The sequence below is a fragment of the Sminthopsis crassicaudata genome, chromosome 4 (genome assembly GCF_048593235.1).
Source record: "Sminthopsis crassicaudata isolate SCR6 chromosome 4, ASM4859323v1, whole genome shotgun sequence".
Taxonomy (NCBI): Eukaryota; Metazoa; Chordata; class Mammalia; order Dasyuromorphia; family Dasyuridae; genus Sminthopsis; species Sminthopsis crassicaudata.
The window spans coordinates 244,992,606-245,020,597 of record NC_133620.1 but is presented as its reverse complement, the minus strand read 5'-3'; the positions used below and the strand labels follow the sequence as shown (position 1 = coordinate 245,020,597).

General features: G+C 32.0%; 1 protein-coding gene across 2 annotated transcripts in view; it reads left to right on the top strand.

The window, feature by feature from the left end:
* The window catches only part of COL19A1 (collagen type XIX alpha 1 chain), a 389,708-nt gene that overhangs the window by 186,707 nt on the left and 175,009 nt on the right, over positions 1 to 27,992 (top strand). For both annotated transcript variants that reach the window (XM_074310576.1, XM_074310575.1), the window contains one exon: positions 16,232 to 16,285. In XM_074310576.1, the coding sequence (XP_074166677.1) occupies positions 16,232 to 16,285 (54 nt within the window). The remainder of the gene's footprint in view (positions 1 to 16,231; positions 16,286 to 27,992) is intronic.

Genomic DNA, 27,992 nt, shown 5'->3' with positions numbered 1-27,992 from the left:
ACGTGAATAAGATCATATCAAGGTCATGTAGTCCACCAGCATTTTCATCACTGTAGCAAAATCTACTCAATAGATTTCTTTTAATTCGATTGATTTTTTTTCCAGAAATTCAGTAAAAATGCCTTACTGTGCATAAAGTTTAAATAATAATTGTTCAAAGACCAGCTGAACTGCTGACTAATGCTTCTGGGCTCAGAAAGGCATTTGTTGCATTTTCAAAGAGTATAAGCCCTTTCCTCCCTAAAAAAAAAAAAAAAAAAGGATAATCCATAGGCAGGTAAGGTGTCTACTAGATAGAGTACTACTCCTGGAATCAGGAAAATCTAAGTCCAAATCCTGTCTCAGACATTTGCTTGCTAAATTTCCCTGGGCAAGAATCCTGTCCCAGACATTTGCTAGCTGAATTTCCCTGAGCAAGACATAATAGCCTCCCTCACCCATAGTTCTCTCTTCTATAAAAGGGCAATAAAAATAGTTCCTACCTGACAGTGCTGTTAAGAGGATTAAATGAGATAATATGTAAAGCATTCTTTAAATTGTAAAGTATTATACAAATGCTAGATATTATTTTCCCACCAGGAATACTTGCTTCTGTGTATTCAAGCCTAAATGTTTCTATGTTTAACATATATGTACAAGCACAGACTTCTAAGAGGCATGATCACTTTAAAAAATTAAATTTAATCAATTTGAGGCTCTCTGTCTCTTTGATACATACTAGTTTACATGCCATTCTTGTCATTCACTTAATTTGGATAACTTCTATTAGTTCATAAATAAATGAATTTATTTAATTCATTGCTAACATTCTGAACCTTGTGATCCATCTCACCCTTTGGAATTAACAGAATTAATCGTTATATCAACTCTTATAATAGACAAATAGAATAAGTGCAGTCTTTCATTTAAAACAAATTTGTACTTAACTGGCTAGTTCCTTGTGAAGTAGGAAGACCTATATAAATAACTAATTGAGAAAAACAGATGCAGGGATTGTATTTTGGGGTTATTTTTATCAGCTCTGTACAATAATACAGGAGAGCTGATGCTTAAGACCTCTAGGAAGATTTATGTTTCAGCCTCAGAGAAGATTTATGTTTTGGAAAAACCCACACTCTGCTCAATTGACATGGAAATGATTTATATATCTTTCATTAGAAGAATGATTGGAGAATAGCTCCCCCTGCCCTTCTATTACTAGTTAGCTTTTACTGTGCTCCTATAAGAAAGGAAATTAAAACTTCTTTCCAGAAGCTTAAATTTTGCAGTTTTTTAGTCAGTAAAAGAAATGTTTTTTAAAATTAAAAGCACAGTACATCTACCATTTGGAGCTTTTATGAAATAGCTGTTTTACTTTCTTATTGAAATGATTTGTTCTTTGTTGAAAATAAATTAGAATATCCCTCAAGTGCCATTAGAAAAAATATGAAAATTGACAGGTCTTTACAAAAATGAGCTATGTAGAGGAATATGTATTTGAATGCATTAGTAAAATTTGCATTAAAATGAGTTGAACTCCATTTCACTGTATTTTGAGTTAATTTTTTAAAAAAACTTTAAGTCTATGACCTTATCATGATATTTTTAGAGTGGCACCAAAAAAAAATAGTACTCAGGAAGGAATATGAAATGTGTTTAATTAACTTTTAAATATAGAAGCAAATCCTATAAAATATTTGAAATATATTTTATGTTGCAAAGAAACCCATAGTAAATTATTGGCTTAGGGGAAGAGAAGTATATTGATGACAAATAACACTGAAATTACTAAATAAGGTTAGAACTTTTATTCATATAAATTCAAACAAAACTTTTAAAAGGTAATTTCTAAGAAATATTTAAATAAATATTCTGTTCTTTTTGCTAGCAATTTATTAATTGGAAAAATAAAGATAAATGGAATTCTAAGTAAGCAAATACATATTACATTAATGTAAAGGAAACATTCACCCTTTATCCTTATTTTACAAAAACAGTAAATAGTTCTAGGTTAAATATTTATCTATACTATAAAATAAAATCACAGAATTGGAATGAATTAGAAAAAGAATGTGGTGCCAGTCACTGTTAATCAGCAAATATATAGTGTATTGTGGGCAAATGATTATCTTTTCTTATATTAAAAATAGTTAAACAAAGAGATTGTGCCCCCTTTTAAATTGTAATATTTTGCATCAACTTTGTTATCATGATCTTTATATTTAACCAAAAAATTTCCCTACCTTCAGATTTTTTCTACTGAATAAACAACAACTCATCAGCATCCTCTCTGTGGAAATCTTTGATGTATTTTAACACAATAATCAATTCCTTTTTAAAGAAAGCTTGCTTTGCAGAAAAAAAAAAATTGGACTAAATGACCTTGGGTTTAGACTAACCTTTGCTACTAATCAACAATCTGGTGTTAAATATGCCATTAAAGTTTTCTGTTCCTTATTTTCTTCATTTGTAAAGTATAAGGGCTCTACAAGATCCCTTTAAATATCAAATGCTTTGATTTCCCCTTCTTTTTGGCTAAACATTTTCAATTTCTTTAATCTCTACGATTTATCACTTTAATCACATTTTTTTCTCTTCTTTGGACACATCCCAAGAAAGCCACTTAACCTCCGGCCATCTCAGTTTGCTCATCTATGAAATGGAGACAATAATAGCACCTGCATAACAGTTTATTCTGAGATTAAACTTGGTCAAATTAAAGTGCTATAAAATTGGAGCTATAATGATGGTAATTAGAAAGAAGCTGTTAAGAGTTGAAGTTTTTAGATAATCTATAAATATTAATTATTATGAACAAGTAATATAAACCTTTTTTGTCTAGTGACCAATGAAATTTTATACCACAAAATATATTTAAATATGTGAATACTTTGGCTTTGTCACAATAAATAAAAGTGACAGATTAAAATTAAATGAAAGGATAGATCACTGGCTCTTCTCAGAAAAGCAAATAAAAGAGTTGGCAGCATCAGTTTCATTGTGTGACCAAAAGTATTAAGAAACATCATTTCATAGAACACTTGGTCATTTTGCCTCTCAGTGCTTATGATCAGCTTAAGCAAAGGGATTCTCATAAAGATAATTGTAATTTATGCATCTATATCAATTGTGGAGGATGTGGAGGAGAAGTAGAGAAATTATAAGAACTTTCCAAGATTCCAAGATTCTCTAAACCATGTTAACATACAGCTTGAAAATTCACTATTTTGGTCAATATAGGCAGAGGAGATAATGACAAAAATTATTTTTGAAAGTATGATTTGGAGTCAAAAAATAAAAGATACCTGAGACTTGCCAAGGACTAAGAAGTCTTATGACTGTAAATCATAAATGCATACGTCAAAGATACTGAAAGTATATGATGTGAGCACGAAAAATATGCACAAAAAAATGAAATCAATAATATCTTAACCAACAAGAAAAAAATACACACAACCTAGTTTCTTGTATGTCATCTATGTATAACCATGAACTGTTCAGAGCAAGCACAAAAACTAATACCCAAATAGAAGAAAGCATGAAGAATTGCTGTAATAGAAGATTCTCCAATCCAGCTTATTTAGATATTGGCTATAGACTCTGAAATATGGAAAAGTAATGATATTGATTCTCATTGTTATCATTGATAGAGAAGTTTAACCAGTATAAAATAGTTACAAAAGAGGGCCAAAGGGCTTATCTCAATAAGGTTGATTTCTTATCTAAATAGAGAAAAATGAAGGCTGTGGAAACTTCATTTTTAAGTACAAATTAATTTACAAAGTATTAAAAAACCAATATGGTCATGATTAATAGCAACATTGCTTTATAAAAATAGTGGAGGAGAAAATAAGTCTGCAGAAAAATAGCATGGAATTTCACTAAACCAGATTATCCCAAGAGCATTTCAGATGAAGTTGGAAGGATAACAAAAGAGTACAAAATAAAATGTTTACTATTACTTTTGTAATGACCTCTTCTTTGCATCGTGCACAATGCAGTCTGCTATACTTATATTCTAATATTTTATTACTCTATGTGCTATCGAAGAAAATAGAAACAACAGTTGTGAAAATGAATTTGAAAAGTACAACCAAACAAGTTCAATCAGTGAATCAATCAGTGAATAACAAAATTTTCATATCATAGAGCAAAAAGAATCTGTTTCAATCATACATTTTATTACTGCAATCACATGTACATAGTCATAATACTTTGCAAATTATAGCAAGTTACAAAATATGTATAACACCGCAGATAGGTGGAGAGAAGGCTGGATTTTAAGGCAGAGAACCTAGGATTGAATCCAATCTCTGCTTATTATTTGCCTGGCTATGGGCAAGTCTTTCTCAGCTTTCTCACCTGTAAAATCAAAGAGTTAGACTAACTAAGGAATGATTTTCATAGCATTTCAAAGTAATCACTAGAAAGTGTTGCATATTTCTTCAATACAATCTAATCCATTTACTTAAATACCAAAAAAATGGAGGAACATATTATATTATCCTCCCAAAATGCAGTAGAGCACAAATGAGCAACTATTGAAACATATTCTTACCCTTGTATTTTTATAAAAATCTTTGTAAAAATATTCTAAATATATATCAGTAGTGGTCACTATTGTCATCATGAATTATATCTTGCAGAGTAAAAATTGAAAAAGGATTTCCTAAAGGCAGGTAGTGGAAACAGCACTGATCCTCTAGTATGGAACCTGAGTTTGACTCTAGTCCCAAGCACTTATTAACTGTGTGACCCTGGGCAATAAATGTCACTTCTGTCTGTCCTAGTTTCCTCAACTGTAAATGAAAATAATTACAACATCTACTTCCAAGAGATATTGGGAAGATTAAATGGGAAAATTTTTGTAAATTTTGCAAACCTCAAAGAGCTTATCATAATGATGATGATGATTATTGTGGTTGATGGCAAGCTCCTCTAAATGTTCCTGTTTGTAGATAATATTATGCAAATTGAATTAAGCCCCATATTATTATAGAACCTCTCCTATTAGATATATAATTGCTTATGTCATCTTATTTTAGTAAACCATAAATGAAAACATAAGTAGATGAATAATTATATTGCCTACATGATTAAATGAATTTGAATGGAAAACCCATGGAGCTAGTTTATTAGTAGACATGTCTTAAGGAGGTATTATACACAGGCAATATTGGAATTCCAAAATGCCTAGGGGAGGGACATCAGCATGAGGATAGATCCTTTGTGTAGAATTTAGGGAAAATAGTCAAGAATCAAATGTGACAAGATGTTGTGTGTGGATGGTAATGTGGATGGATTGTCATCTCTATCTGTGAAAGGAATATAGATTGATGAAGTCCTGAATACACTGATCCATCATTCTAATCAAACAGTGAATGACAAAATTTTCACATCATAGATCAAAAAGAATTTGTTTCAACATATATTTTATTAGTACAATCACATGTGCATAGCAGCAATACTTTGGAGATCATAGCAAGTTACAACATATGTATAACAGTGAAGAGAGGTGGAAAGAATGCTGGATTTTGAGGCAGAGAACCTAAAATTGAATCCAATCTCTGCTTCTTATTTGCCTGGCTATGGGAAAGTCTTTCTCATCTTTCTCACCTGTAAAATCAGAGAATTAGACTAACTATTCTATAAAAGTACTTTTCGATTCCAAATCTGTGGTTATATTCTAATACTTTGTACTATCTTTGGTTTATTACAACCAAAAAAGTCACTTTAGTATTCTGGATTTGAATTAATAGAGATTTTAATCATAGATTAATCTACCTTGATTCTTATGATTGCCAATTTTACAATTTTATTCATGGAATTTATAGAATGAAGCAAATATTTCCATAACATAATATATTATGATACTATGATCCAGAGAATAGATGAGAAATCCTTAAAGAAGAGAAGAGAAATTCTTAATCTATAATTATCAACTTCAAGATTTTTTTTGAAAATGAAATAAAGTTCTAGATAATAAACATACACACACACACACACAAATTCTTGTTGACTTGTTGACTAGACCTATGTTGTGAATCCCTACAGGGGAACTTCCTCTACCAATGGAGATCAACAACTGCCTTTAAGCAGGTTAAGAATTGCTTTGGTCACCAAAAGATTAATTGACTTGCTAACAGTCACATAGATAGAATGTATAAAGGGAGAATTTGATCCCAGGTCTTCCTGATTAATTGTCTTGCAACCTAGTAATACTGTAGGAATTGTTGCATTGGTACCTTTATTTGAGCATATCCATGCAGAGTTTTGAAAATACCTGCCTCTGAAGAATGTTTGCAGCCTGTTCTGGGGATGTGTTTGTGGTCATTGGACTGTGGCAAAGCCAATCCAATCATCTGGGCTGTTTTCATAATCATAACAAATCATCACAACTGAATCAATCATACACATATTTATTCACATCAATCATTAAGACAGATGACAGAAATGGATTGGCAGGCAGATATTGGTCTCCATATTTTTATCAGCAAAGCTGAGAGATGAATAAAAACACACAGCCTCTGTCTCTAGTTAGAACCAAAACAAATATATCTGCCTGGAGTTCATAAAATGGGAAACTAAAGAAGTGAAATCACTTAATGCAATAACATAAACCCTTAAATGTCACTTCCTTTAGTATTTTTCTTGTTTTTATTTAGAGACGGTTTTAATAGTATCTTTCATCTCAATGGACCAGTTGCTTTTCACAAAATAATTACCTTTCTATGAATCAATGTAAGATAAATTACACATATATGAATTACATTTCACCCATTAAAAAGCAAGATTCCTCCAAAGAGGAATTTGGCAACACTTTGCAATACATAAAATAAAAAATGAGAATTTCATAAACTATTTAACATATGAGAGAGCAGTGTGACATAGATAGAGTAGTAGTCTGAAAATAAAAAAATAAAAAAATAATTTTTAAAGCCCTGGATTAAAATCTTTCCTTTAAAGATTCTATTTATGTGACTGTTAGCAATGAAATTTTTGGTGATTAAAGTAATTCTTAAAACTATAATTTTAAAGCAGGTGCTGATCTCCATTGATAAAGTTCCTCTGTAGGAGTTCCCAACACAGATCCCAACAACACAAAAAGAATTGTGTTTGTGTGTGTGTATTTGTTAGCTAGATCTCTATTTCATTTTCAAACAAAGAGTCTTGAAGTTGACAAAGACAGAATAAGAATTTCTCTTTTCTCTCAGGATTTCTCTTCTATTTTCTGGACCATAGAATCATAATATACTATGTTATAGCAATGCTCATTTCATTCAATAAATTAAAAATATATATATTTTTAAAATAGAGCTGGAATAGTCCTTAGAGGCTACTGAGTCCAATACCTTCATTTCATAGATAAAGGAAGTGAAGATCAGGGAGGTTAAGTGGCTTGTCCAAAACCACAGAGTAAATTGAGCATCTATCATGTAATTAGAAGTCTTGAGTTCAAATGTGACCTAGTAGCTAGTAAATGTGACATTTACTAGCTGTGTACCCCTAGGCAAGTCATTTAACCCTATTTAATTTAATTTACATGAGAAGAAAATGGCTAACCACTTCTGTAGCTTTGCAAAAAACAAACAAACAAACAAAAAAACCCTTGGATGCTATGGCCTGTAGGGTCACACAGAGCTGAACATGACTGAACAACTATCACTCCAAAAATCAGTGCTCTTTCCATGCTCTTTCTACTATCTCTCCTGTACCATCATCGAACAAGTTATTTAATCATTGTCTAATTCAGTTTCCTGAGCTATAAAACAGGAGTAATATAGCAACCCCCTCCAGGGATTGTTATGAGGGTCAAAAAAGATATTTGTAAAGCATTTAGCACAGTATTTGGCACATAGTTTGTTTTTAATAAATACTTTTATCTTTCTTTCCTTCATATTTAAAAATCATGTATATATTTGGGACTAGATATTCTCATTAAAATGTACAGGATTCTGCTACACATAACTTGCCACATTAGTCTCCAGTGCTTTTTGTACTTAAATGGGCTGGAGCTTCATATGGGCAAGTAAACTTGTCTTTAGTAATTTCATTTACTTTACTTGAAACAAAGAATATGTCTTAAAAGTGTTCTAAGAACTAATACCTGCTTAATCTTATATTTCAGAAATATGAGGCCCATTATAAAGCAATGATCATAATGCTTAAAATACACTTAACTTTCAAAACATTTTTGTTGAAAGTTTGTTTTAGTTATCAGATGTGCTGTAACATTCTTGACAAAAGAGTACAGGTCATGTCTTGAAGGAAAACTTCCTTTTTCCATTTCGGTTGACTAAGAAGTTAAAAATATGCTTCCCCTTCTTTTCCAAAGCTAAATATGTTCAGGTGTAATTAATCTCTCTACTCACTACTAACACACCTAAACATCTGCCATTATTTGTTACACACTTCAAAACTCTGTCCTGTCCCAGTCAACTCACAGTAATGTCTTAGTTAAGTGTTTATAGGTCCTTGTTCCATGCTGGGATTTACCTTTTCTTGAGTAGTGATTAGCTTTTCCTGAGAAAGATCAATGCATCTTGGTATACTGTCCTTCAATATCTAAACTGGTTGAGTTAGCTTGGATTATTTGTTACAGACATCTAATGTTATCAAACATATGCCTCTTCTCTCACAAGGCTACAAGATTTTTATGAATTCCACTTTCTGTCCGTTTTTGCAATGTTTATACTTAATACTTAATGTTTATTGAATCAGTTGTTAGAGAAGTTGACAAAAATGGATAAGCATTACCCTTTATCAACCCCAGATATCTAATGAATGTCTGTGTCATTTTAATGAATACTTTGAGAGATACAAAGATTAGTAAGACTTCAACTGAATTCTTTCCTTCATGCTTCTTGCCATCATCTTACTAAAATTTAATGAATAATAATAAATAAATAGATAGAGGTAGTATTGATAAATCATTTTCGTAGTGCTTCAAGTACTTTTTTTTCCCCTTAAACATTATGTTGGCAATTCAAGCATTATCTCTATTTTATGAGGAGACTACTAGGAAAGAAAGAAAGTGACTTTCCCAAGATGATAGGGCTATTGGGCTTTGGAACTGTCTAACTAGGATCTCCTATTTTCAGCTCTTTTGATTACAAAAAACTACCCTTCAGAAACATGAAAAACTAAGTAAGAATCAAACATAACAATTCAAGTCACCAGAGGAAAAGGTAACAGAACAATAAATAATCTATTTCTATATGATTTCATTTTTGATATACTTTAGAACAAAGAAAAATTACTTCATTCACGTGAACTGAAAAAAGCTTAGGCTTTTTCTAATTTGTAAAATTTGAGCCTGAATTTTAAAATAAAAAAAATTACTACATATAGTCTAGGAAAATTTCTACTGTTATCCTGATGTTTATCTCCCATTTGCTCCTTCTATGCACTTTAAGCTGAAAACAAAAGGGTTATGGTCTTATCTCATGAAAAGACCCCTCTGATCTTTCCAAATAGAGAACACTTAATTATTTATGGTATTACAAGAAAATGGACTTCATTCTTGGAACACTGGAATACTTTGAACCAAACAAAGATGCAGAGGTGATAAAATCCCTCTCCTGATTTCTACTGGAGGACAGAGCATGCTCACATTTAAATAAATCAAGCATATGTACAAAATAAATACAATTAATACCTAGGTGTATCAGAAAAGGCTGAAAGATTTGGTGACCTGAACTAAGTGATTCCAAAAGGCAAAGAAGTAATAAAAAAGGCAAAGAAGTCGAAAATGAAATATTTTCTATGAGAAACAGAAAGTAATCCGGTTTATACGTATTGTAGGAAATGTAAGGAGAGCAATCAGTTGAGAAGAGAACCTGGAGCCATATTGTGAAGGGATTTAAATATCAAGTGGAGGACTTTCTCCTACCTACAATTAAGTCACTAAAGCTTCTTGAGGAAAGCATTACTTGGTCAAAAGAGAACTTTAGGAATACATCACTTTAACAGCAGGCTAGGATTTTGATTAGAAAAGAAAGAGACTGGAAGGGAGACCAGTTAGAAAGCTACTATTAGCTAAGGGCTTGGAATCAGGAAGATTTGAGTTCAAAGCCCATATTAAATAGTTACTGTGTGACATTAGAAAAGTCATTTAAACTCTATTTTCCTCAATTCCTCATCTGCAAAATGGGTACACACTGGAGAAAGAAATGACAAAACACTACAATACCTTAGTCAAGAAAACCCCATGGTTGCCATTATCACATGGTAACATTCATGGCAACACCATTATCAGATACACAAATTAACAACAAAAATAACTAAGGAAAGAAGAAATAAGAACTTGGACTAGCATGATTTTGGTGTGAGTAGAGACTGATATGAGAGATTTCAAGGAGGAATAACTGACAAGTTTTGTCAATTAATTATGTAAGGGTTGGGGAGAGAAAATGAAATGGTGAGGTTAACTCCTAGGTTTCAAACCTAGGTGACATGCAGATTGATGTTTCCTTCAATAGAAATAGAGAAGTTTGGAGGAAGAAGAATATTTTGGGATAAAGATAATGAAGTTATTCACATTACAATATGAGCTCCTTAAGAATAGAAATGGTTTTTGCTTTTTTTCTGTGCTTAGCACATATTCGGGCACAGAGTTAGCACTTTATAAATGTTTGTGAACTGGCTGACCTCCCTTCCGGAATAAAAGAAGAAATTTAAGACAATAAATTCAAATTGAGAGCACTGAAGCTTAATTGTAACTGTAGTTTTTGAACTTCAATTGCTAAATGGTGTCATTTGCTTTCTATACTCTAAAAGGGAACAGTGGTTTGAATAATCCAAAACACACTAACTTTCCTTGTTTTGGAAATTCAGAATGATTTTTCTGCCACAATTTGATCATCCCAACAAAAGCTCACCTAGATATTGAAATGATTTAATATTTTTCTAAGCACATACCAACTTACAGTAAGAAGATGAAATCTGAAATTTTTTTCCTTAAACAATTCATACAGAGCTAGATCTCATAGAATAATCAAGACTTAACTATAGATATATTTGACCTACTTCTCCCAGAAAGATCCTGGTCTAGGGAGCTGGAAAGGTAGCATGTCATTTATATGTGTTTTCAGAAGTGTAGGAGTTTTTGAAAGGAGGTAATGCTTGATTTTTTTAATGTAATAGATTTGATTTTTAAATATTTACTTCTAACCCAGAGGATTGACTGAATATAGCTTATCATTAATTTCACTTCTATGGTGAGCATTCTATGTATATTTTACATAAATGAAAAGTATCAGTACTTGGATGTTCCTCATCAGTTTGACTCTTCATGAAGAAAGACTTTAACTTAGAATCAAGATTATGTCAGTTTTGAGGAAAATGCAGCACTTTGTATCATTCTATATTTTCATACTTGATAATCATAGATTCTGATGACTGATGATAGATATTCTGATGATAGATTCATGATTAAATATTAGGAACTTGTCATCCCTCACAAACTGTAAATAGACCTACTTAATTAACTTTCTTCAGGAATTTACTGGACAGTATGGTCTAGGTGCATTAGAATTTTTTGTTGATAGTCTTCTTGTTGGTATAAACCAAACCCGCCTCCTGGCTTTTGTTTTGTTTTTATTATCCTGTGGTCTATTTTGCTGATTAAATACAACTAAATTCTCCAAATATCCCTGTAAATTTAATTTTTAAGAATATTTATTAGCTACCTATTACAAGCAAAGTACTGATAAGCATTGTTAATACAAAGAAATAATTAGAATATTCTCTGCCTTCTAGGAGTTTACATTTGCTACGAGGGAATACAAATTATAACAATACTGAGAAGGAGGAAGGAAGAGGAGAAGATGAGAGAGGGGGGGAAGGGATTAAATGAGAGAGAAAGATTGGGGAGAAAAGGAGGGGGTAGTGAGAGACAAAGAGACAGAGAGAGAAAGAGACAGACAGGGACAGAGAGAGACAGAGAAAGACACAGAGAGAGATGCACAGAAAGAGACAGACACAGAGAGAGAAACAGAGACAGACAGACAAAGAGAGAGAGGAGAGAGAAAGAAAGAATATAATTGGATGCATCATAAAAGGTATTATGTAGAAACTTGTACTTAATCTGTGGTTTAAAATTGTAGGAGGAAGAAAGAGGTCATTAGGAGTCACACTGCAGATGTAAATCAGACTGACTACATGAGCAAAAATGCGTAGTTGAGAGATGAATTATCATCTACCAGCAACCAATAATAGGCCAGTTTCACTAAGATGGATACTATATGAAGAGTAGTAATATGAAATATTTGTGAAAGTAGGTTGGAGCCAGAGTGTGAAGATAAAATGCCAAAGGAATGATTTTTTTTTAATTTGGTCCTAGGGCTCCACTGGAAACTTCTAAGAAGGGTTGATCTAGATTTTTAGAAATATCAATCAACAGATATAAAAAGGATGAATTGAAAAGAGAAAAGACTGAAAGAAAAAAATAAATTTCTAAAAAAAAATGGAGAAATAGGAAAAAATAGTAGAGATAGGAAGAACAATTAGGTCACAGTGGAAATTGTCAAAGCAAGAAATGATAAAAGTCTGAACTAGAATAAAGACAATGCAAAAAGAAAGGAAACCAATGTCTGAAACATTTTAGAGGTAATTTTGAAAGTATTTGAAAACTGACTGGATATGAGGGAGAGAAAATAGTAATAGATTTTAGATTTTGATTACTGGAAGGATGGTAATGCCCCTTTATTGGAGAAGTTTTGATGGAGTGATTTGGGAAGAAAATATTCCATTTTGTGTTTGAAAAACCAAAGAGGCAATCAGAGGAGATGTTTAGTCAGATAAAATGGAACAAGAACTCAGGAAGAAAAATGAAAGCTAGTTGTTGTAGATATGAGAATCATCTGCTAGACATAATTGAACCCATTCTATGAAATCATTCAAATTGTAAATTCTATTTTATATATTTTGAATTATTATTCTAACCATTTATAAACTATATATTTTATATGAAGTATATATAAAATATAAAAAAGAAAAAAATATACCATCATAAAATACTAGCTTTTTTGAAGGGGTAGGTTGGGATTGAATTTCTCCTTTGTATAGATAATACCTTTTCACAATATTATTGTGGTTTATAGACTAATAATTAAAACTTTTTCAATCAATGAATTTTAAATGAATTGACCCCTTATTTTAGTTTTCCTCTTTTTTCTCAAAGGGATTCCCTCTTTGATATCACTTAGAATAGATAAATACTATACATATAATTTGCTTCTGTATTGGAAATTAAATAATTTGTAAGGAAAACACAAACTACTTCTAAAGAACTGACATAAACAACCCTTTATGTTTTGCTTTCGTCATTGAAATTAATTAATGTAACTAAGCAAGTTTAGTTGTTGGTATTGTATTCATTGTTATTAAATATTAGAAAGGCCCTAACTCTGATAGATAATGAATATGTGATTGTGGATAAGAAAATGTCCTCCCTCCCTCCCATCTCCTTTATTTATATTGTCTTCAGTTACTTCAGTGATTATGTCTCTGCTCTTTAAGAGTTAAACCTCTGAGCTTTGCAATTGAGTGTGTCTATGTTTGTGTATGTGTGTAAAAGGGATGGGTGGGGGAGAAGTGTCCCCTCTATCCAACTATTGTTCTTGTCTGACTCCAATGTCCTTCCTTGTGCCTATCTTCCTCTTGTCTACAAACACTTCTTCTTAAAAATTTATTTTAATGGTATTTTTGGTATTTTATATATTTATTTATATATTTAATGCTATTTTTTTCAATTACAACTTAAGATGGTTTGCAATATTCATTTTTGGGAAAGAAAAATCAGAACAGAAAGGAAAAACCACAACAAAGAAAAAACAAAACAAAACAAAACAAAACGTGAAAATACTTCTTTCTCTGGATGCAGCTGGCATTTTCCATTCTAGACTATTGGAATTGTCTTCGATCACTGTATTGCAGAGAAGAGCTAAATCTATCATTGTTGATCATCACACAATCTTGCTGTTACCACTGTAGTCACTTTTCTGATATAAATCTTTTTTCAATTTTTTTTATTTTACATTTTATTTTTATTCTGTTTCAAATTTGCTCACTCCCTTCATCCTCCTTCCTACTCATTGAAAAAGACAAGAAATAATATAATCATTATATATATATGATATCTTGCAAAAATTCCTCAGAGATAATAATACCAATGTCCTGAGCCTGAGGTCCAAATGTAGTGTGAGTTGAATTATGAAAGACTGCTTCACTTGTATATTTACTACTGGCTGGAGATTAGCAGCTGGTATTCCATCTTTAAGAGCAACACATGGCTCCTGTTTGGGGCATTACTAATGACTCAGGCTATAATTTCTCTCTCAGTTTCTTTTCTGAAAGAAAAAAAAAAGGATTATTCTGCCTACTCACAGAATTGTGAAGATTTGTTTGGTAATGTCATTGCTAAGTTTCACATTTATCAACAGTAGGGAACTAATCTTGCAATAGCTATAAATAATTACAAAAATAATTATAACCTTTGTTGGAATAATTCCATTGTTGAAAATGTGCTTTATAAGTGTTACCTGAAATGAACAACAACAAAGCTGTACCTTCAAATATTTTCATAATAACATTATGTATTTGCAAAGACCTGGAAACAACTTAAATGTTCAACAAAAAATAAAATAATTGAATAAATTGTGGAATATAAAACTACAATGCAATTAAGATTAACAATGAGAAGAAACATATAGATGTATAAGGTATAGGTAGAGATAAAGCTAGATACATGACATCTGGAAATAATTTTGTGGAAAAAGTGATGTATATAATCAAAAGACTCAGAATTATACCAAATTAAAACCATGATCATGTAAGGGAAAAATGAATAAGAAAGAATGAACAAGCAAAATAGCCTGAGGAGGAATTATTGGAAGTGACTAAAAACCCTTCTTGTGTTAGTCATTTAAATTAGTTAATGTAACTAAGCAAGTTTAGTTATTGTTATTAAATGTTAGACCCTAGCTTTGATAGACAATGACTATGTGACTGTGGGTAAGTCACTTAATTCCTTGTTCTATCCAGCATGCCAAATAGAAATGATCTATGCAGACTTCATATTGGCTTAGAAAACCATAAATTAACATTATCTGTGAGACACCAGGGGTTTTCAAAGAGGAAGAGTATCTCTAATGTGAAAAATCATCAAGTCTTTTCAGGGATGCTCATCCAACTTTGGTGTATATCTGGTACTCAATGTTCACTTGTGCATCCTAAGACACTGTCTCAAAACTGATGGTGAGTTAGGGTGATGTCTACTCCAAGACTTCTCTCTGTGGAATGGTGGATGAGAATAATTTGTTCCAATGACTTTGAAAATAATTGAAGCAGGTAGAAAGCTTAGAGTTTAGGTCAACACTGAAGACTCCAAGATCATCCATTGTATTCATTGCCATTTTCTTGACTTTTCTCTTGCCACTAGATTTTAATGACTAGGAAAGAGAATAAATCTGATGACTTGCAATTCTGTGTATACTCATGAATCAAGATATCACCCCATAATATCATTGATCCTCTTTGAAAACAAAGGACAAACAACTGTATGTTTATTTTCTTTTAAATGTTTAATAATTACATTTTAATATGGCTCTAGTTTGCTAGAGCTATTGGTCTGCCACCTTTAAGATCAAAGCAAATCTTTAAGACTGTAAGTTACAAAGACATGATTACTAACCTACATTAATAGGAATTTCTCCACTAGTAGTTCTCATACCAATGAAATTACAGGTTTGTTCTTCATCCTTAAAAAATTATCATGTCCTTTTGAATATTAAATAAATTGACAAAATATCACAAACAAATACATTTATGAAGCCAAAATAAATATTTTCTCTTACAACATATTCAACCCAAGTTCTATTTTGCCCATTTCAGAATGGCAAATATAGGATGGATTATGCATCTTGTTGTAAGTGTCCATTACCATTTATGTCATTTCTGTGTAATGTAGCCCTGACTAGAAGCAAGTCTTCATTGGGAGTGAACATTTGGTCCTGACATCTGGCTCTGGGACTTACTTATTTTGCTCTAGACTTTGTTACAAGTGTAAAATATTCCAGGCAATGCAATTCATCATTATTAATGTATTACAGAGTCTAACCTCTAAGGAACTTGTCCCTTTAAAAACGTTAAATTGTCAAATAAGTATTCATTTCAAAAATGTCTCTAAAAGATGGACAAACTCAAAATTAAAAAAAAACAACTTAACATTTATTTCTTTGTTTCAATGCAGGGTTCCTTAGGGCTGGAAGGTCCCCAAGGTCCACCTGGGAAAGAGGGTCAAAGGGTAAGTAAACTTTGAACAACTGGCAAGCATTAACTAAGTCCAGTCATTTCATGTCCCTGAACACCGGTAAAAATAAAACTCAAAGATGGCAGCTGGGTATGAGGTGAATGTTAAGTAATAGTACTTAGAAATTTGAGGTTTACCTTCATTAAACTGAGCTTTCACAATTTAAAAAATCCTTTGTGTTTTAGAGACGGGCAACACAGATACAGGGGACATTGGATAAAGAGAATTGGGGGTGTAATTTAATCTGGAATACTGAAGTAGCTAATATTGTGCAATGGCTTTTTGAATTAGGTCAGTGAGGTTCATTGTGAACTACATTCCCTTCCAGCATGTCTGTGTAATTTGTACATCGATTTTTCATTCTTTTAAAAAAAAAAAAAAAAAAAAAAAGAAGTTTTCTTTCAATCTTTGTTCTTCTCCTTGCATTTATTGCATCTGAGTCATGATTACTTACTATCAGAATAATTATTTTCTTCATGTAACTCTTATTTCTCCTTGCATTTATTGCATCTGAGTCATGATTACTTACTATCAGAATAAATATTTTCTTCATGTAACTCTTATTTATCTTTGCAAGTTGGATTTTTAAAATTTAAACTACCTTTCTAGAATCACATAATTGGAATTAGAAGAAATCTTAGAGATAAAAATTAATCTTTTTCCAACTATACAAGAATCTGTTTTCTGAAAGAATGTAAGAACCATTCTACCAAGTGGAATGGAAAATTTTGTCTAGGTATTATTTTTTATAAGTATTAATGTGGTACTCAAACCATATATCCATTAATCCTGGCTTTTACTGCATAATCATCTTACTCTTTTCCTGATTGTCCATATCTTCCATGGGATCCTATATGGTAAATCGTATACTTATTTTAAGAAGATATTTTAGCTACCAGCAAATTTTGATTATATATAATTGCATTCTATATTTCCAATTCCTATTTTACAAAAAAAAAAAAACCTTGTAAAGTAAATAAGCTTGTATTACTTAGAAAATTTCAATCTTTAAATTTCTCATAGCTAAGCAAGTAAAATATTTGATGGGGATTGTTCATATATCCTAAGTCAATTAGAGAAATTTCATCCAATGAACATTTGTGGATTATTGAATACCTACTTTGTACTTTATTCTATACTGGGTGATGTGAGGGAAGAAAGATCACAACATTTTACTATATTTTCAAAAATATTAGACTAAGAGGGAGTGGCATATGAACTGAAATAACTATAATATAGACAATATGTATTAAGTGCCAACTGAGTGGCACAAATATTGTTCAAGTGTAGAGAAGTGAATCTCTTGAACTGGCATTTGATTTGAGTCTTGAAGGACAAATCAGATATTGAGAAATGGAGATGACAGGAATAATAAAGAAAGTTGAGATTTTGTATTCCAGGGTGAGAGAAAAGGGAAAAGTCACAGATGTGGGAAAGTTTAATATATTTTCAGAGAATATGAAGAATGTAGATTATCTGGGCCACTGAAAATAACTGGCAAATAAGTTAGGAAAGATTAGAGCCAAATTGTTGAAGGTCTTGAACACTGGATAAAGTAATTTGAGCTTTATTTAGGAAAGAAGAGGGAACCATTAAAGTATCCTTAATAAGAAAAGGACACTACAAAAGTGATCCTTTAAGAAAATTAATAGGATATCAGTATGCTAGATGAATAGAAAAGAGGAGACTTTGAAGTGATGGAAAACAATCAAGGCTTAATGTAATAATTTAAGTATGATTTAATAAGGGGCTTAAACTAGTGGACTAGTGGGAATGGAGAAGAAGGGACAGCAAAAAGGACATTATGGAGAAAAAATCTATAGCAACTGATTGGATATGGAAGATTAGATGGAGTTATATGGTTTTGCCATATCTTCAACAAAGGTCTCCTAAGGCAATATGCAAATAAGCTAATATGAAGCATAAAGCCACAAGCTGAATCTTTAGAACATCATCTTTTATATATTTCCTGTGACTTCTGGATGGTCTCAAAGAATCTTTTCTTCATTGCTGTTTTTTTTTTTATATTTGCTAAATACTATGTAATAAATAATAAATATATAAATACTATATAAAATCATAAGGTAATTTTGATAAACTTATATGACTGGCTCTTTGAACTTCAATAATCCAAGGAAATGACAATATCTTTAAGAGGAATAATGTAAGCAGAGGAGGATTTGATTTTGGATATGTTGAATTTGAAGTGCTGGCAGGATATCCAAGTGGAAATGTCTAAAATAGTTTAAAATAGTATTAAAACTCAAAAGAAATGTTGGGGCTGAATATAAAGACAGCTTATTCATCTACAAAAAAATTCATACTTGAAATCATCTCAAAGGAGAAAGTACAGAGATAGAAAGGGGTAGAAGATAAATTAATGTAGAAACATGTTGTGTTGTTTAGTTGTTCAGTTGTGTCCAACTTGTCATGACCCCATGAAACAGTGCACCAATACTGTCCTTCAGGTTTTCTTGGCAAAGATTTTGGAGTGCTTTCCATTTCCTTCTCCATTTTGGAGCCACATGTAGAAGGAAAGAGATGAAACACAGATAGAGAAAAAATCAGCTTGTATGATTAGCTTATTTGTTATCCTTTATATATGAAATTCCTTCACCCACTTTTAGGCCTGTTCACAAGCTATGCCCCATGCCTAGAATGTTTTCCCTCCTTACTTCTACCTCCTAAAATCCCTATCTCCTATCAAGGCTCAACTTAATTGTTATTTATTGCAAAAATTATTTCCCTATTCCCTTAGTTATTAATATTTCTTTCCAGAATTAATCATTTAATAACCAAGCATTTTAAAGAGCCTACTATATGCTAGGCAATGTGCTAGATATTGAGGAATATGAACACAAAAATGAGACACCCCAACTGACTCATAAACATTTTAATCTGGGTAGCTCAGCTTCAATGTGAGTCTGAAATCTAAGTATATTTACTAATCGGTATTCAAGCTGCTTCCCCCAACCTTGCATCTCAAATGTAGGTCATTTGATGATAGAGATTATTGTTAAAGTGTTGTCTTTGTATTCCCAGCAGTTAGTACAGTATCTGGTTCACCTAATAAATATTAAATGGAACTATATGCATCTTTTCATTGTCATGCAATTTTGTGGCATTCTATAATTCATAAACATATAGTATTAATGAAAAAATATTAACATTTTTAAAATGGAAATCTATGGCATGAAGTATTTTAATCACTTAAAATACAGTTTTAAGCAGTTTTAGCAATTATGCTATCAAATCTTATCAATTTCTCTTATTCAATTCTGACCTAGTTTTCTTAGTAGCTTAAGTAGAAGACTGAGATACATGTATAGTGCTTATACAAATGCACACACACACACACACACACACACACACACACACACACTTGAGGACATAGGAAATAGCACCTGAACTGATCCTTGAAAGAGGCTGAAGTGAGGAGGTCATCTACTACATTAATAGAGGCCAGTTTGAACAATGGCAAAAGCCAAGGAGATTAAAGATGGAAACAAGGACTGTAAGGCAGAGCTATGTACTACAAGTCTCAAAAGATATGTCAGAGACAGATTCTGAAGAGGCTTTATACTACTCCTAAATGTGCTTGATGTTGAAACTCATTGGTTGAAAGGTTATCTCTGGTCACATCTGTGATGGAATCTGTATGATTTTTGTCACATGGAAGATACCATTTTTAAGTGTCATTTTGTTCGACTGAGTCAATACTTTTTGAATTCAATACATGATAGTTATAAGCAGCATCTTATATTCTTTTCACCTCTAAGATGTGTGACTGAAAATAATGATTATATAAGATCACCCATGAAAGCTTGACAATTTCCTTCTTGTGTGATATCACTGATAATCTTATATATATATATATATACATATATATATATATATATATATATATACACATAACAAATGCTCGTAATGATCTTATCATGAGAACATAGGCAAATTGTATGGTATTTGTTGGTGTTCTTACTCACTTTTTTTGGATAAAAGTACTATCTGTGTTTTTTTTAATGTTTAAAAAAGTTATCCTCATTCATTTTTTCATTCAACAAACATTTATGTATATGTTCATAGAGCATTGTGCAAAGCCCCGAGGGAGATATAAATTTTAGAGCCCATCCTAGAGATGTTTAAAATATCATTTCCTCAGTGACTTTAAATCATATCACCTTCATCACAGATTTGGTTTTTTTTGACACTTGAGTGAAGCCAATCACTCTTCCTGACTTTACCTTCCCAAGGACCATTTCTTCTTCAAAATCCAGACATGGAAGTTCCCTTGTTGTTGCTGATAAGAAAATATCATGACAATTGGCAATTCTGTTCCATTTTATGTCTATCTGTTGCCTTACAATTTCATCTACAAAAGATTTTTAAAATTATATTGTTTTTATTAGCAGCTCAACCATTGTGTGTGTGTGTGTGTGTGTGTGTGTGTGTGTGTGTGTGTGTGTGTGAGTGTGTGTGTGGACTTTTGGCATTTTGGTGAAACCTGTGGATGCTTTCTCAAAATAATGTTTTTTAAGTACACAAAATAAAATACATGGGATTACAAATAAAACCAATCATATTGGAATATACACATACATTCATACATACATATATATATATATATATATATATGAAGTTCATAGACACCAGGTTAAGAACTCTTGGTTTTGATGAATTCTACAAATTTTTTTTATCTAGGCTTATTTTTCCCTTAACTGTTTTTAATTTTTATGAAGTGACACCACTTATAGTCTTCTACCCTAAGACTTTTTTTTCTAAAGAAGTATGGCCCTTTTATGCTGTTAATGTCTACTTGGTAGAGAGAGATCCAGTGTTTCACAAGTAAGGCAGCTTCACTTCTTTTTTTTTTTAATTTTGTTATTCATATTTACTTTTAATCAGTTGATAGTCTGACTAAACACAGCTGATTCCAAAAGAAAAGCTGATATGTAAGACCAAATATGTTAAGGTTTACTCAATTTTATTTATTTATTTATTCAATTATTTATTTGTTGGAAATGTTTTGGCATATACCATGTCAAGAACTTTTTTCAGCTTTGTTCTTGAAGAACATATTCCAGATCAGTGTAACTAAGACTTCCAAGTTATTTCTGTGTCTTTGGTCTCATTTATTTCTTCTAATTTTCTAATTTTTTTGAACATAGTTTTCCCGATCCTTAGTGCACAATTTCATTTTGAAGTTATCTTGAGGACTTCATCAAGTGCCTTATAGAATGTATTTATTTATTTATACTTTAAACTAAATAATAGTATGTAATTTGTAATTATCTTCCAAGATGTATGTTTGCTCATAGTTTTTTTTTTTTTAAAATATTGCCAGGTAAGATGCCCAAGCATCTCATGAAATTTTATCTTGTTGCCTCTGAGTCAACCTATCATTTATCTTTGACTTTGTTATTTCTTCTAACTTCATTTATAATGAGAATGTCAACAGTTGCATGGTTTTGATCCTTTAGTATTATATTAAAGTTTTTACATTAGGAATAAGTGCAGGTTAGATTTTTAAATTATATAAGATTATATCCTCCCTAGCACATTCAGCCATCTTTTCTAACATTTCAGCTCCATCAATGTATAATTAGGACAGTGACACAAAAGATTGAAGGCTCTTTGTATTTTCATTTGTTTCATGATCTACCACAACCAAAAACATGGCAAAATCATCTTCAAATCATTAGAAACATACTCACAGTCTTTCCAGCCTACCAGAGCTTGACTTTTGCTGGCATAATCTTTGAACATCTAAGGTTAGCTTTACCCACACATTATTGAAGTATTGGTATAGGACTTTTGTGTAAAATGTTCTTATTTAGGAAACAAATATAATAAGAAAAATCAATTTTCTTCCCATCATGCCCCTGCTCAACTTCAGGTCATCATTTGACTAATAGCAGAGAAGAAACCAAACGAAACTTTATCTAAGAATTTGACTAAATTAACTTTAATAACTAAAAGAGAAATATCAATCTTTCCAAGGTGCCATTATTTAAATTTAAAATTATGCTTTCCATTATTCTTCATTAGTAGTTGTACTAATACTACCGAAGACATTGTCTTTGGTTTATTAAGAATCTTTATTAAGACAGCTAATCCATGTTTTCCTCCTCTCACTTTGGTTCTTCAGTTGATAGGGATGGGCCACTCTAGCAATTATGTTGTGATCTGGCAATTTTATGAGATCCTAATCATAATTTGCTTTGGACTGGCAACTTAAACTTTATAAAGTTTATAAACATTCTACTTAATTTTTTCCTCCCTTTTATGGAATCCTGAAAGGATTTCATTATTTATCTAGACACAATTTTGTTGTGTTTTTCTTGACTAAATTGGAATTTGGGAATGTCATTTGGAAAAGGACTCCTTTTATAACTTTGTTTTTTATACTTTGTATTTTAGGTAAAATAAAATCAAAATAAAACAGTAAATAAAGTCATGTTCTAATCAGTCAGCCAACAAACATTTATTTATTGCCCAGGAAGTGCCAGGAATGGTGCAAAATACTGAAGATGCAAAGATAGACAAAAGAAAATATCTGCTCTCAAAGAATTCAGATTCTAATGGGGGGACAGCAGAGAAACAACTATGTGCAAACAAAATAGATACAGGATAAATTAAAGATAATTAACACATGAAGATTCTAGTATTAGGGGAGATCAAACAAAGCTTCCTGCAGAAGGAACTTAAAGCAATCCAGATGTAAAGGGCTAAAACTCTTGAATTAATGCACTGAGGTCAGACAACTGAAATTTGAGGCTAATTACCGATTGGACAATACTCTATTAGAATATGCTTGGAAAATGGCCTTTCCCACTATTCTGTGCTGCCCCAATCAATTGGTGTATATAAAGAATTGTAGGAGGGACTAGGGAATGGAGTAAGACTAGCCAGTCATTTCTGGGCTGGAGACGAAGAGGAAAGGTTGCAGAGATCCTCCATATCCATTCCCTTCACTTCTACCACTAAAAGCCAAGAATAAAGACCAAGGACTTTTGCTTATCCTTACTCCGGCTGATTCTAAAGTATCCAGGGTGCTAACACACGGTCACCTCATCCAGGAAACAGAAGTAGAAGAAAGAGAACATCCAAAAAATAATGGACAGGTAGTGAAAACTTACTTGAAGTTGGAAGAATGTCTTATTCTATTAATTCACAAACTATATAAATCCATGAAAATATACAGCATCTCTAAAATATGATAAGGTCTTTGTTTCTTACCAAAGCAAAATAAATACCTAAATTTATTAAGACTTTTGATCATAAAGAAGTCAAGAGGAACAGAAAAACAGAATAGAACTTTAACAGCATTTTATGTTTATGTACATGCATTATATAGACTGGAGAATAAAGTGTAGTTGACATGGCATAAAATTTAGCACCTAAGTTTGTTTGAAGTCTAATGCCATTTTGATCCCATAGCCAACTTCAAACAGGTTGAATACCAAACTGTGCTTAGAACAGCTTTGGTACTAGTTACCTACTTCAGAGGGTTAATAGGAATAAAGTGTTATAAAATCTTTAAAATGCTTTGGAAATGTGACTTATTAAAGTTGTCACATTTTGTTAAGGCTTGCATAACTTGAAGGACTTTCGTCAAAACAGTGCATAACCAAAAGAAAAGAAATTCATTTCAATTCAGAAAATACTTATTAAAACTCTATAATGTGTCAGGTGCTAGGTTAAGGGGTTGAGAAAACAAAGACTAAAATTAAAACAACCCCTGCCTTTGAAGATTCTATGTTCTACTGTAAATCATTTTGTCCTACTTCTATCACAGTAGTTGAAGGTTTATAACTCTTCTCCAAAATGTGATGGAATTGAAAAGAAAATCTTGCAAATCTACAATTCCCATGAATTGCAGCCAAGTCCACTGCCAGCCTTTTCCTGCTTCAGTCCTGATTTTTGTCACTAGGCCTCACATACCAAAACCAAATTCATACTTTAGTTAGTGTTATAAGACTTATGCTGTCAGGAAAGAATTAAAGGTTTGAACTAGATGATCTTTGAGGTCCTTACAGACAATTAATCTATGATTCCAATTTTTTAGGAGACAGTTGATTCCAATCTTAAGTTTTCCCATTTCATACTTGAACCCAAAAATTTATCTGAAGACAATTATGTTGCTGACTTTTGCTGCTTAGTGAAATGGGCACCATCCATATCCAACTGAACAACTGTGGATCATGGGTTTTGAAAGAATACTGAGGGTTATTCTATTATTGGTCTATTGGTTTACTAATTTATTATTGGCATAATTTATTTTTGATTTCAAGTCATAGAATCTAAAGGTTGTAGTGAATAAAAAAGAAAGGAAAGAAGGAAGGAAGCATTTATTAAGTTCCTTTTGTGTGCAGATACTATGCTGAGTATTTTATAAATATTATTTCATTTGATACAACAAATCTAGGAGATAGGTACCATTCTACAGATGAGGAAACTAAGGTAGACAGAAGTTAAGTCACTGAGGTAGATAGTAAAAGTGCCTTGTCAAGGGTCACATAGCTAATATTTTGGGTCTAGATTTGAATTCAGGTTTTCCTGACTTCAGGTCAAGTACTCCATCCACTGTACTAGAAAGCTCCAGAATAGGGATGTCCTTGTTTGCATCTTTTATGCACCTTTACTATGTTACATTGGGCAAATAATTCATTCTTTTGGTGCCTCAGGAGACTCTTTAAGTACCCAGATTACAAAATAACTGCTGACATTCTTTGATAGAGAGAATCTCTTCCCTAGGAGTTCTTTATGTGAGTAAAATCTCAAGTCCAGTTTTTGTTTAAAAAAAAAAGTGATAGAATTAGAAAGTCAAAAATCTTAAAAATCATGAAGTCTAAACATTTCATTATATAGATAAGGAAACTGAGGTCATGAAAAGTTAAATTTATGTCACATAGCTAAGTGACTGAAATAAAAGCAGAACCTAGGGTTCTTATGTCCCAGTTCAGAACTTTTCCCAGTTCCATATATTTAGAAATATCTATAGACAATTTTAAAGTATCTTATCAATAATGTATTTATTTTCAGGGAAGGAGACTGTTAACAGCTCCAGCAAAGTTCAATTTATTTTTTTAACTAAATTACACTCATTTATTTCTGAGTCAAGTTCAATCATATATATGACTATATAAAACTTGTCTCCTTGTTCCCTTCCCACATTGCAAAAGACCTCTGTGCTCTTTCTGTGTCCTTTCTATTCTGTACATGCAGCTGGGCACAAGCATTATCCAGTTAGTAGGGTAATCGTGGAGGAATTAACTCTGCTTTCTTTTCAGCAGTTCCTGATGTCATCCATGATCTTAGGAGAAACACTTAGCTTCCCTGGGATTCAAGTCTCATAATCTATAAAATTAAAATATCTTCTCTCTACTTAACTCATAGTCATGCTAAGAGATCAAGTCTAAAGTATACTGAGAGTGCCCTGGTGACAGGTGCTTTAGTAAGAGATGGTCTTATAAATACAATGTACTTAACAGCAGGAGGACTTTAATAGGGTAAAATGGCTGCAAGCATTTTCTACTATACACATTCTAATCTACACTAATACCTCCCCTAACAGTATCATCCTCCAAGATGCTATATTACATACAAGCTCAGTTATTAAAATTCATCACTTAGGGGAAAAGTAAGCCATCCATTAGGGACTCTATCTTGTAAATTAATCTTATTTCCCTGATGTGTTGTGGTTGCCAACTCTAAAATTTAGTCCCCAGAGATTAATGACTTGTATTCATTGCATCATTTTTGTAGAATAAAAAAATCAGATATCATGGACTAAAAATGTTTATGTACTGATTATTTTTTACATTGCTTTTTTGAATGTCACCAAGTTAGCCACTCAATCAGGTATACCAAACCTCAGTTTCATGACAAAACGAAAGGTCTAACATCCTCTCAAAAGATAGCATGCAATTTTCTAACCAAATTCATTATAAGGAATATATAAATATAAATGCCATATCTTGGTAAGTTTCCTGGGAAGTGATAAGAAGGGTAGGAGGATCAGAGAGGTTTCAAAGATGAACATGAAGCTATAATTTGATGTCACAGTTCCAAAGCAGTCAGGGATTCCTACTTTAAAGTATGTAAGCAGAGAGCAAAGTATTCTAATCCTTTTGAGATAGAGAACTTACTCAAACAGTAATGGGAACATTTTTTGAGCTTTATAATAGTACTTAGAGTCCACCTTGTGGTATTTGCCACAAAAATCTATATCTGTTTTCTGAATTTTTCAGCACAGTTAGAAGAAATTTAGATCAGCATTGATTTAATTTTTTTTTTGCTTTACCAAAGCAGCTAGATGGTGCAGTGACAAAGTGTTAAGCTACAGTCAGAGTCATCTTCCTGAATCCAAATCTGATTTCAGACACTTAATAGCTAAGGAAATCACTTAACCCTTTTTACCTTAATTTCTTCATTGTAACATGAACTGGAGAAGAAAATGCCAAACCACTCAAGTGCATTTGCCAAGAAAATCCTAAATGGACTCATGGAGAGTCACCCATGCTTGAAAACAACTGAACTCTGTAATAAATTTAAGAAAATTATTGTGTTTACCAAATGTGATACAGCATAATATATTTATTCTCATTAGACATATTTGTTAAATGTTTGTTGATAGAAAGCACTGCAAAATCTCTATAGTCTTGTTTAAATGAATCATATGTTTAATGTGGCTTGTGTCCAGTATTTTAGCATTTAGCATGTTCTGTGAGTCAATGAACAAAAACTGACAGGGGATTATGTAGATACATATTTAGTATTCCAACACCTGGTGAAATCTAATGAAGTATGGTTTAAAAAAGGATTAAATCAAGAAATTTAAATGAGAAATAATAGACAAGAGGTTTGTATGACTCAATGAAAAGAACATGGCTGTGCACTCATATGACCTGAGTTCAAATTTTGTGTCTGATGCTTACTCTCTATATGACCTTGGGAACTTCATTTACCTGGGCAACACTCTCTTATCAGTGAAATAAAAATATTGGATTAAATGGTATCTGAGGTCCTAAAAGGGCTTAATTCTAGAAGAATGATCCTATGATCCATTTTAGCAACTGACTACTCTTTAGTTTCTCTGTGGACATTATTTCCTCATCTGTAAAATGAGGGAATTGTATTAAATGTCTTCTAAGGTTCCTCCCAGCTCCACATATATGATCTTAATATGGTTTGATGCATTAGTACTAGACAATGTACTGAATAGAATACTGGATTGGAGTTTGGAAAAAAAAAATTGTGTTCCCCTACCACCTTGGAGAGTTACTAGCTATACTTTGAGCAAACTACTTAACATTTTTGACCCGTTTTTTCATCTTTATAATTGTTATGAGGCTTAGATATATAGAATAGTAATGCAATAATAACAAGTTAGCAATTATGTAGCACATTTTATACATGTATCTTCTCATTTTCCTTTATTTCAATCATAAAAGCTGGCCTGGAATTGACCAGTTGGACTCCTTCCTTTCTTCCTATAGTTGAGGAAACTGAGATTGAAAGGGATCGTGATTCGTCCAGTATTACACAGCTACTAAAAATCTTAGTCAGGATTTTAAATGAAAGTCTTTCTGACTCCAATTTTAGAGGCCACCCAGCTGCTTCTATGTGGAAAATACTTTGTAAACTGCAAAGAACCATATAAATGCTTGCTTTTCTTATAATATGCAGTGACATGAAT